The 12,547-nt window shown below is 41.5% G+C and overlaps 1 protein-coding gene across 7 annotated transcripts in view; it reads left to right on the top strand.

The window, feature by feature from the left end:
• Positions 1-12,547, top strand: part of cadps2 (Ca++-dependent secretion activator 2) — a 173,881-nt gene that overhangs the window by 108,215 nt on the left and 53,119 nt on the right. For all 7 annotated transcript variants that reach the window (XR_005695094.1, XR_005695091.1, XR_005695092.1 and 4 more), the window contains exon 18: positions 11,121-11,277. Coding sequence is in view for 4 of the 7 variants with exons in the window: in XM_040026725.1 (XP_039882659.1) it covers positions 11,121-11,277 (157 nt within the window). In the remaining 3 variants the exon portion in view is untranslated. The remainder of the gene's footprint in view (positions 1-11,120; positions 11,278-12,547) is intronic.

The raw sequence follows: 12,547 nt of genomic DNA, 5'->3' as shown, positions 1-12,547 counted from the left end.
TTTACAGTTCACTTTTCTCTGCCATGTAGTTAACTTTTGTATCTTTTACAGAGCAAAATATTAGTAGATGATAATGTGATGAGCAACTTAAAGCTCCAACTATGAATGCGTGTAAATGTCAGACACTTAAGCTTAGAAAAAAGTGCTTGTGTGAATGAGGCATGTTGTATAAAGAGCTTTGAGTGCTCCGGTAGTGTAGAAAAGCGCTATTTAAGAACCAGTGCATTTAACCTTTTCAGGGCTCATATAAGATCGTATCCCTAAGTTACTGGTTTATTTTACTCTTTGGTTATAAAATCTGTCTGCCTCACACTCATAGAATGAATCAGCTCTTTATCAGTTTAGCAGTATAAACCCAAAATAACAACACAAATGTGTTGCCTAAAAGTAGAAAGAAAACTTTCCTAGTTTTCCCCAGTTTTGGGTGGAAGAACTACCGTGTGCAAAGCCCTGACCTAAATCTTGTATCTTTGGGACAAATGCAACCTAGTCTGCCAAACAGACCTTATCACTTACTATAACAATTTCTCCTGTGGTGCCAAAAAATACCCTTAGTATCATTCTGATCACATTCACCTGCATGCATTTGTTTGGCTAGAAAACCACTCAAACAGTTGAGCATCTGGAATAGATCCTGTATCTAGCAAAAACAGGAAGTGGAGTTATTTTATTAGAAACTATGTTTAATCCACTTACCATGTGTTTAACCCTCCCATATGGAAAAGAAATAGAAAAAACTAATAAAAGACTTGCATCAGATGTGGCCTACTTCATGTAGAGAATCATATAAGGCTTATATGATTTACTCGTGAAAGTGGCCACTTTCATATATTGTTTTAGGAAGTATCCAAAACATACAAGTTTCATTTATATGATTTTTCAAGGGATCTTATATCTGTCTTCACTTTTGTATGCTTTTCATACAAGCTTCACACAAGACCGATACAAACTTTATAAGATTTATATATATCTTTTCCATATGGGCTGTCATGCATGAATTATGACAACCTCAATCAGGATTGTTTTCTTAAGTATTTTTATTCATCTTTAGGCATAAAAAAAATAATTACAATGAGACATGTCATACATCTATAGTAACATTGAAGGACCAGTGGGTGGCAGGGTATGGAGTGACACATCACTGTCCAGTGTAGTGGTTTATGTGCAAGTATACCATCAACACTGACACAAATACAAGAAAACAGCCTTTGAATAGCTGTCCACTGTAGTAACCACTATGTGTGAAAGGGCTAATGTCTCTTAAAATGTTTGATGACTAAAACTGAATTAGGAAAGTAAAGTTGGCCTGTTAAAAGTAGATGTGAGCCAAGGTCACTACTGTGACTGCTGGTTCTTTGTAAAGCGATTAAGTGTTTTAACAAAAAACCCACAGGTGCTGTTATGAAAACTTTAACGACTCACTAATACAGGTTTCTTCAGCTAACTGAAGAGAATCAAGGCTGTGTAGTAGTCCAGTGAACAAAGGTTGTTTCGCTAAGTCGACCTCTGCTGTTGATAGCTACATGAAGTTGGAGAGAAAAGTGCATCCAGCCTCAAATCATATGCTGATGCGCTGAGGTCAGTTTTTCTGTTCAACAGAGGAAGATGAGGCAGATATGTAAGATACCAGAAAAAAATGACATGGTAATGCCGTATGTCTGTGAAGGTTCTCAGTCATCCAGGTCATCGTAGTCAAAGGAGCTTGCAAAGAAAAGCATCTGGACTTCTTTAAGTTGCTTGAAAACATCTTCAAGCAACTTAAAGAAGTCCAGACGGTTTTCTTTGCAAGCTCCTTTGACATGGTAATGCCTTGTATTTGTGACCTTGAGGGGAGAATCAGGCGATATTTCAAATGTTCCTTTTCAGTTTCTTGATGCTGGAAACTGCAAAATGAAAACACAGGCTGACAATTCTTCCACAATTAATGTCGAATGATTTCTTGACACCGTATTCATTCAAGTTGCCTGTGAATAAATTCTGTTAATTAAATGAAAAAAAGAGACTAAAAGGCATCAAATCATTCAGGGAAGCATGACTGAATGATATATATAAATATATATGTGTGTGTGTGTGTGTGTGTGTGTGTGTGTGTGTGTATGTGTGTGTGTGTATGTATGTATGTATGTATGTATGTGTATATATATATATATATATATATATATATATATATATTAGGGGTGCAACGATACACAAAATTCACGGTTCGGTTCGGTTCGATACTTTGGTGTCACGGTTCGATATTTTTTCGATACAAAAAAATGTTCATGCATTTTTAATTTGTCATTTATTAAAATTATAAATATATATTTTAACTCAAAAGTACAGTTTTTAAATTTAACCCTAACCCATGTGCGTGTTTTTTATTTTGACAGCGAATGCGCACCTGCGGACCACTTATGTGCAGCCCTGGTTATTTAGCTCATCATATTGCAGCCACAGAAATTCTTTTGTCCATGAAACCATAAAGCTGCACTTTCTTTTTGCCTTATAGTCTGATTTGTCATAACTTTTCCGTTTTGTGGTAAGCTTTTCTTTGGCTGTCACTTCTTCACCCTGACCTGTCTTATTTGGCTCAGCAGAACTGAAATGCTTTTACACGCTCACTCACATAAGCTCAGCGATTCTCTGCGCGATCAACCTCTCACATGTTTAAGCTTGCTGCGGGAGATTTCACTTGTCATGTTTGCATAGTAAGCTAACGATTAATAAGACGATGTCAGAGGAATTGGTGCACAAATTATCATCACTCACAGATCAGTGCTGTCGCTCTCTATACACAGTTCGCACATTGCAAAGTGAAAGAAAAAAAAAAAGCGCAAATTCAAACGCGACTTCAATATGTCACATATTGACAGTGGCTCACCGATGCCAATGACATAATTACCCAGCTACATTTCTGAAAGAATGCAAAAGCATTGACATATATTTTTCCTACAATAGCCCGACGGGCAGGGAAGAGATAGATTTTGGTAGCCCGACTGAAAAAATCGCTAGCTCCGGGACGTCGGGCTAGCGATATTGCAAGCCCTGTATCTGATTGAGGAATCACTCATCTTTGGAAAAGAGAGTTTATTACAGAGAAATGGTTCTTTCCAAAATAAAAGCTATACTATCCGCTTCTTCTGGGCTATATTCTCAGCAGCATAAGGAGAATCATGTGCTAACAGCTGTCTAACTGACTCGGCTAAAGTTAGTAGCATGCTTGCTTTTTTTTGTCTGCTTCCACTTGTCTTTGCACTAGGATGATGTCGGCGTAAATGTGCAGTCATATTCGTTGTGTTCCCACTAGTGCTTTCAGGTTAATCTCGTTGAAATGACCTTAACGCCACAACACGGCAAATCTCCGTTAACAAGCTACCGCCGATCGCTCCGTGCATGGGGCTAGACGGCAAACACGTTAACGAGCTAACTGCGCTAACACACTAGTTCACACCAATGTAATTGAGCATTGCATGGCACATCCAACATACTGTTTTACTTTAGTCCATGACTCGCTTACCTTCAGGGTCATACGTCACATGAAAACCAAAATAATTCCAAACGCCAGATCTGAATGTTGCAAGTAGAGCTTAACTTCTGTCTCGCTAGCTTGCCCTGCGCTCTTCCTTCTGACTATGCTGTCTGTGTTGAGCGCTCAGTGGATCTGCGCTCGACAGTGCAGCCTAGGCGGAGTAGTCGAACACAGATTCACTGAGCGCTCAACACAGACAGCATCGTCAGAAGGAAAATTGATAAAATAAATTACAAATGTTGTATTGTTCGATACATATGCGTACCGAACCGAAAGCACTGTATCGAACGGTTCAATATCGATACGAATATCGTTGCACCCCTAATATATATATATATATATATATATATATACACCCTACTCGCCCCTGCGGGCGGTTTTTATCTTTCAAGCTCGGGTCCTCTACCAGAGGCCTGGGAGCTTGAGGGTCCTGCGCAGTATCTTAGCTGTTCCCAGGACTGCGCTCTTCTGGACAGAGATCTCCGATGTTATTCCCGGGATCTGCTGGAGCCACTCGCCTAGCTTGGGAGTCACCGCACCTAGTGCTCCGATTACCACGGGGACCACCGTTACCTTCACCCTCCACATCCTCTCGAGCTCTTCTCTGAGCCCTTGGTATTTCTCCAGCTTCTCGTGTTCCTTCTTTCTGATGTTGCTGTTATTCGGAACCGCTACATCGATCACTACGGCCGTCTTCTTCTGTTTGTCTACCACCACTATGTCCGGTTGGTTAGCCACCACCATTTTGTCCGTCTGTATCTGGAAGTCCCACAGGATCTTAGCTCGGTTTGCAATCGGTTTGGCTGAGATTAAAGTTATAGTTTTTACACAGCTGAATAAACGTCAAGCAGACAACTGATTATCAGAAGTGTGAGATGCTCGAGAATATACTCCGGTGTCCTGTTATATTTTAGATAGCAAGGAGTTTATTAAACTTCACCGAAACAATCTGCAAATTTCATTAAAATTTAATAAACTATCATCTTGTCTTTATTTTTAGTTAGCACATACCTTAAACACTTAAAGCTGTAAGCTAATGATCGTTATATAAGAGCAGATGCATGCTGGAGCAATAAGCTGTACGTCCAGTGGATGCATGATCTGATTAGTCGACTAATCGCAAAAATAATCGGTGACTAGTCGACTATCAAAATAATCGTTTGTAGCAGCCCTAATCCGACTACACTTCTCCAGCCCGAATGACATCCTGATGTCATTGCTGTATATCCTGGTAGTGTGGATTAGTGAATCGATGTCTCGTTCACTCTTGGCATACAGCTTGATGTCATCCATGTACAGGAGGTGGCTGACAACTGCTCCATTCCGTAGTCGGTATCCGTAGCCAGTCTTGTTAATGATCTCACTGAGGGGGTTCAGGCCTATGCAGAACAGCAGTGGGGACAGAGCACCTCCTTGGTAGATCCCGCACTTGATGGTGACTTGTGCTGTGGGCTTGGAGTTGGCCTCTAGTGTTGTACACCACATACCCATTGAGTTCCTGATGAAGGCTCTTAGGGTCCTGTTGATCTTATATAGTTCTAGGCATTCCAGGATCCAGGTGTGGGGCATTGAGTCATAGGCCTTCTTGTAATCAATCCAGGCAGTGCACAGGTTGGTCAGTCTGGTCCTGCAATCTCGGCTGACTGCTTGGTCTGCCAATAGCTGGTGTTTTGCGCCTCTGGTATTCTTGCCCATCCCTTTCTGTGCCTCGCTCATGTATTGACCCATGTGCCTGTTCATCTCAGCCGCTATGATGCCTGACAGGAGCTTCCACGTGGTGCTGAGGCAGGTTATTGGTCGATATTTGGAGGGGACCGGTTCCTTCTGGGGGTCCTTGAGGATCAGGACTGTCCGGCCTTCGGTTAGCCATTCCGGGTGTCTCTCGTCAACTAGTAGCTGATTTATTTGTGCTGCCAGGCGTTCGTGGAGTGCAGTCAGCTTCTTCAGCCAGTAGGCGTGGACCATGTCAGGGCCTGGTGCTGTCCAACTCTTCATACTGGAGACCCTTTCTTGGATATCTGCTACTGTGATGGTTACTGGACCCTGTTCGGGGAGGTCGCTGTGGTCTGCCCTCAGATCCACTAGCCACTGAGCATTGCCGTTATGGGTTGCGTCCTTCTCCTATATGCTCTTCCAGTATTGCTCCGTCTCCAGCCTTGGTGGTGCTGTTCTCTTATTGTTCCCCTGCCACTGAGAGTACACCTTGGCTGGTTCTGTGGAGAACAGCTGGTTTATTCTCCTGCCTTCTACCTCTCTGGTGTACCTCCTCAATCGGCTGGCCAAGGCTGTGAGTCGTTGCTTGACAGTTTCCAAGGCCTCATGTATGGACAGCTTCCTGTACTTCTTAGGCACCTTCCTCATCGCGCCTTTCTGCAACTCCGATAGTTGGCTAACCTCCCTCCGTGCTACCTTGATCTTAGCCTCTAGCCTCCTTCTCCATGGAGGGTACTGCCCCTTGTGGCTGTTCAACTTGTAGCCAAGCATCTCACTGATCACTGCTGCCGTATTGTAGATCAGCTTGTTAGTGTCGGTGATCGTGGCTGTAGGTATCGTCCGTAGTGCTGTATTAACATCATCTAGCAGACCTTCTGAGGGTACTTCACGCAATTTTGGTAACCGGCTACGGGGGATCCAGGTTTCAAGCTTGGCCATGATCCTTTCAGGTCAGTTCCTCTCGCACTCAACGATCCTTCTATCGCACTTGGGGCTTGGTACCCAATCTCGGGTGGGGGTGATGATATCTCCCCCCTGACCTGGCGTCCTGGCTCCCCCTTGCCGTAGCATTTATGTTGTACCTCGTCAATCTCTAGCTGTGAGAGCAGTCCCTTCTTTCGAATGTTGGAACACTGAGCTACTAGTTGTTTCACCGTCATTGTGGATGTTGGGTATCGAAGAATCCATAGGTCCCTCATCCTATTCATGTAACCCCTTCCGCCAGGGTTACTTGCGTAGTAGCATTCCAACAATGCCCTGTTTTCGTCTCTTGCCCACCGATGCCTTCTTGTTCCAGTAGCCCACTTCTCGTCAGGGTGCCCTGGTTCCTCAACACCTGACGCGGACCTTGTTGATTCTGGTAATAATATATATATATATCTGTATGTGTGTGAGTGTGTGTGTATACGTATATATGTACATGTATGTATGTACTAGAGATGGACCGATCCGATATTACGTATCGGTATCGGTCCGATACTGACCTAAATTACTGGATCGGATATCGGAGAAAAATATAAAATGTAATCCGATCCATTAAATATTACGAAAGCAGCTCACAAAACTTGCGACACGCTGTAACTCACCTCAGAACGTTAGCACGTCGGAGCAGTATGCATCACGTGATAGAGCGGCTGTGGCATGCGGGACCTGTCGGTGGTCTGGATAGCATTTGGAGCTTCGCTAGCAACCCGGCATTTCATCTCTGACAAAGTTATCTCCGAGAGAAGTAAAGCAAGTGTGTAAGTCCATCTCTGAATGTTTGTAAAGCATTCCTGCGTTAAGCTTAACAAGCGACTGCCTCTTCTTTCTGCTACTTCAATCATGAAACTGCTTAATGATCAGCTGATCGGCTTTTCTGTCGCGAGTCCGTCTCTCTTGTTTGTTTTTGGCCCACTTTGCACCAGAAAGAGGAAACCAGCGGCTGAACAACAGCAGCACGTTTAAGCTTGATAAGCTGTTGTTAGAATTTATTTAATATTACTTTCTACACCAGGATCCTTTTCTACGTAGCTGACGGCTGGTAACTGTGCAGGGGCGGATCTAGCAAAGTTTAGCCAGGGGGGCCGATAGGGCATGAACAGGGAAAAGGGGGCACAAAGACATACTTTTCTTTCTTATTCTCATTTAAAATGTCTAGCTTTTAATAAATAATTATCTGACACCCAAAGTTTTAATTTGATGTAAAATGAATAGAAGTCAATTACTGTATATAGTGACTATTAAGTCTAATATACCCTAGTAAGCTATAGTACTTTTTCCTTTGGGAAGGTACCATCTGTGCAGTCTGCAATTTTGTTGAAGAAAGATGTTGAATCTATTTAATATTTCTTGAAAAATAATTGATTTCTGTGCATTTTTTATCACACTGCATCAAATTAAGGTTGATTACGTCGATTAAGCATCATGAGGTGGAGCGTGAGGGGTGGTTCCCTATTTTTTATTTATTTATTTTTGTTGTTGCTGGGAGTTGGAACCCTATTAGTTAGGTTGCTTAATATTTACGCTAAGTACTCTTTAAAATACCAGAATAGGGAGGATGGTGTAGGTTTAAGTTTATTAGATTGATCAGTATTGCTGAACTATGAAATATTTTTTTTTGCATACAGGTATAACAGAATAGCTTTAGTGTAGTTGTTGTTTTAAACTTGAGTATGAACTTATACAAAATGCAGCAAGATATTTAAAAAAACAGTTTTGTTGATTAAAAAACACTATATCGGATTCATATCGGTATCGGCAGATATCCAAATTTATGATATCGGTATCGGTATCGGACATAAAAAAGTGGTATCGTGCCATCTCTAGTATGTACACGTACAGTGGGGCAAAAAAGTATTTAGTCAGCCACCGATTGTGCAAGTTCCCCCACTTAAAATGATGACAGAGGTCAGTAATTTGCACCAGAGGTACACTTCAACTGTGAGAGACAGAATGTGAAAAAAAAATCCATGAATTCACATGGTAGGATTTGTAAAGAATTTATTCGTAAATTAGGGTGGAAAATAAGTATTTGGTCACCTCAAACAAGGAAAATCTCTGGCTCTCACAGACCTGTAACGTCTTCTGTAAGAAGCTTTTCTGGCCCCCACTCGTTACCTGTATGAATGGCACCTGTTTGAACTCATCATCTGTATAAAAGACACCTGTCCACAGCCTCAAACAGTCAGACTCCAAACTCCGCCATGGCCAAGACCAAAGAGCTTTCGAAGGACACCAGGAAAAGTATTGTAGACCTGCACCAGACTGGGAAGAGTGAATCTACAATAGGCAAGCAGCTTGGTGTGAAAAAATCAACTGTGGGAGCAATCATCAGAAAATGGAAGACATACAAGACCACTGATAATCTCCCTCGATCTGGGGCTCCACGCAAGATCTCATCCCGTGGGGTCAAAATGATCATGAGAACGGTGAGCAAAGATCCCAGAACCACACGGGGGGACCTGGTGAATGACCTGCAGAGAGCTGGGACCAAAGTAACAAAGGTCACCATCAGTAACACACTACAACGGCAGGGAATCAATCCCGCAGTGCCAGACGTGTTCCGCTGCTGAAGCCAGTGCATGTCCAGGCCCGTCTGAAGTTTTGCCAGAGAGCACATGGATGATACAGCAGAGGATTGGGAGAATGTCATGTGGTCAGATGAAACCAAAGTAGAACTTTTTGGTATAAACTCAACTCGTCGTGTTTGGAGGAAGAAGAATACTGAGTTGCATCCCAAGAACACCATACCTACTGTGAAGCATGGGGGTGGAAACATCATGCTATGGGGCTGTTTTTCTGCCAAGGGGACAGGACGACTGATCCGTGTTAAGGACAGAATGAATGGGGCCATGTATCGTGAGATTTTGAGCCAAAACCTCCTTCCATCAGTGAGAACTTTGAAGATGAAACGAGGCTGGGTCTTCCAACATGACAATGATCCAAAACACACCGCCCGGGCAACAAAGGAGTGGCTCCGTAAGAAGCATTTGAAAGTCCTGGAGTGGCCTAGCCAGTCTCCAGACCTCAACCCCATAGAAAATCTGTGGCGGGAGTTGAAAGTCCGTGTTGCTCGGCGACAGCCCCAAAACATCACTGCTCTCGAGAAGATCTGCATGGAGGAATGGGCCAAAATACCAGCTACTGTGTGTGCAAACCTGGTAAAGACCTATAGTAAACGTTTGACCTCTGTTATTGCCAACAAAGGTTATGTTACAAAGTATTGAGTTGTATTTTTGTTATTGACCAAATACTTATTTTCCACCCTGATTTACGAATAAATTCTTTACAAATCCTACCATGTGGATTCATGGATTTTTTTTTCACATTCTGTCTCTCACAGTTGAAGTGTACCTCTGGTGCAAATTACTGACCTCTGTCATCATTTTAAGTGGGGGAACTTGCACAATCGGTGGCTGACTAAATACTTTTTTGCCCCACTGTATGTATGTACACGTATACACACATACACGTATACACACATATACACATACACACATACGTATATATATGTATATGTATGTGTATGTGTGTATGTATATGTATGTATATATATGTGTATATATATGTATTTGTATGTATATGTGTATGTATATATGTGTATATGTATATATGTATGTATATGTATATATATATGTATATGTATATATATATAATATGTGTGTGTTTATGTATTATTACCAGAATTGTGGTTAGCCTTGGAAAGTTGGCAGACAAAAACAAAAATGCGAATCCTTTTTGTCTGTCTATATTTGGGGAATAATTTTGTTGTCATATTTTTAACATCAAAAAGATGATCAAGTGATGTGACGTTACCAACAGTCCTTTAAGTAATTAATCTCTGGCCCTCTTTCACAGCATGTCCTTTGTCCTATCTCCCTACTTTAACCCCAAACCGGTCGAGGCAGATGGCTGTTTTTCCTTCCCACTGATGCCAAAGTGCTTGCTCACAGGGTGACATCTGATTGTTGGAGTTTTCTTTTTATATTATTTTAAAGTCTTGTAAGGATGTTACAGTATAGACTACATTGAGGTTTTCTGAATATAAACATTGATTCTTCTAGATGTTTATGTACATTGTAGCTTTTGCTTTTTGTATGAGTGTACATATAAATAATATTTCCATTCCATTATTTCCTCTACTTTTTGCCACATATATCCTCCTCAACTTTCACCTCATGCTTACTTTGCAACTCTATAAAGCTACAGTCAAAAAGGTTTATAAAATATAAATGATAATTGACTGGCTGATCTCCCACTCAATATTATCCTCTTGTGCAACTCCTTTTCACTGCATTGTAAATATTCTGCATTTAAAAAACAACAACAACAATCATTTAAAGAAAGCCACACCAAAGTTCTTATCCAGTGGACAAATTCATGATAAACAAACCATATTTTAAAATAAAATAAATTCCCCCCTCGCCCTGCGGATGGTCTCTATCTTTCAAGCTACAAGCCCAGAGTCCTGGGATGTAGAGGAAGAGGCTGCTATGAAAGCTGCAACCACCAAGTATCCTGAGACTGTGCACTAAGCGGAAGAAGGCCCGACACTATTGAGTTGTAGTATCACAGTCCAGGATGAGACAACGAATATCTACGAGTACATGAGGAAGATGACCACGACCGACTACTTGCTCGGGCATACATGGAACGCCATAACCAAGTGGCCGGCATAGTATATAGAAACATCTGTGCCGAATTTGGCCTGGAAGTCCCAAGGTCAAAATGGGAGATACTAGTAACACTAGTAATACTAGTCACAGGGTTCACTATTATACTACTGGGAATGAGTAGAGACACAAAGAACTGATCTAAAATGAGCAGAAATCAATGTATTAAAACCAAAAGAACACTCTGTGATTGCATTATCTGTTTTTCTGATATAATTTCGTTTCATCTGCATCTGTTCCAGGCTTTTTCATGTTGGCCAGAGTTGATGGCTGAACATGCTGAGAAGTTTCTGTCTCTGTACAGAGCCGACATGGAGGCAGCTCTTCAGGTCCAGTCGATCGATTCCTGGAATAGCTTCCCACTATTTCAGCTCTTCAACAATTTTCTACGAACAGACCGTAGGTCTTGGTTTTTCTGAACACATTTTTTAAGGCCTTCTCTAAAGCTCAGGACTGCTTTGAGCTGATTGCTAAAGCTCATTACAGGAAATGATGTCAAATGCCTGTTTTCCACCAAGCAGTGCTGCTGCCAGACCTGTTCTGCCTTGGTACACTAAGGGAACCAGCCCACATTTCAACAAGTTCCAAAGGTAGTGGTGGTGGCAGATAGAATGTGTCAGCAGCACCTAGTAATCATTGGTAAATTTATCTAAAGCAACCAACAAAGCATGATGCTTCTCTGTTATACTTCATTTGCTGTTTTCATATTGGCACTTAGTTCCCTCTTCACAACAAACTTAGTTTTGCATGTTAAATAAGGGTTGTTTTGCACTGTGACTGGTGCAAAGCTACTCGAGCACCGTCTAAGAGCAAACAAGTAGAGCAAGACATGAGAGGAACAGATCCAGTTTAATAATACTTTCTAATTTTTTTGCTTTGTCAAGATTCCTAAAGAATAAGTTGCAGCTAATGGGCAGTTTATTAATACCCAAGTTCTGTGAATGTGGGTTTCATGTCAAAGTCCCAACAATGGAAAAAGAAAACTCCCTAAAAGGGGAACCTGGAGAATTCAAATTATGACAAACATAAATGTTGCACTTTTATTCCTGAGATTTTGTTAACATTTTCTACCGCAATGAACTGCACTTCACTGTAAATATTGAATTCTCTTCCTTGATAAACTTTATTTCACTGTAAATATTTCATTTGACTGCTGGAGAAAAATCTAATTGGCTCATTGTGTTTCTCCTTTCAAACCCTCCCTCAGCTGTGGGGCTTTGTCTTCAAGCCAGCAGCGATTTGGCAAGATGCAATATTTAACATGGTGGATGCCAAAATACCTCAAATACAGTAACAGACAGGCAGGCAGATAGACAGCGCAAGGGCGGTGTTGAGAATAAAGACTCAGTGTTTCATTATGCATAGAAACCACAAATCTCTTTTCTGTGGCTCATATCTTGCATTCTTTCTAATTACCGTCTTCTGTTTGTACCATAATTATTCCAAGTGTCACAACATTAGCCAACTTGATTTGGAGTGTAACGAGGCAATAGAAAAAGATGAAATGGAGTATGAGCGAAATCATAGTTTTCACTGTTTGCACAAATGAGGTCTTCCTTCTGATAATTATGCTTGAAGTGAGAGGTAAGGGATTGGTTTGATTAGTTTTAGTCCCAATCACTGAAAACGCTGCAGCTCACAAACAAAAGGGGGGAAAAAACGATTTGAT

Source organism: Simochromis diagramma, unplaced genomic scaffold (genome assembly GCF_900408965.1).
Source record: "Simochromis diagramma unplaced genomic scaffold, fSimDia1.1 OVJJ01000293.1, whole genome shotgun sequence".
NCBI lineage: Eukaryota > Metazoa > Chordata > Actinopteri > Cichliformes > Cichlidae > Simochromis > Simochromis diagramma.
This window is presented reverse-complemented; position numbering and strand designations above follow the sequence as displayed.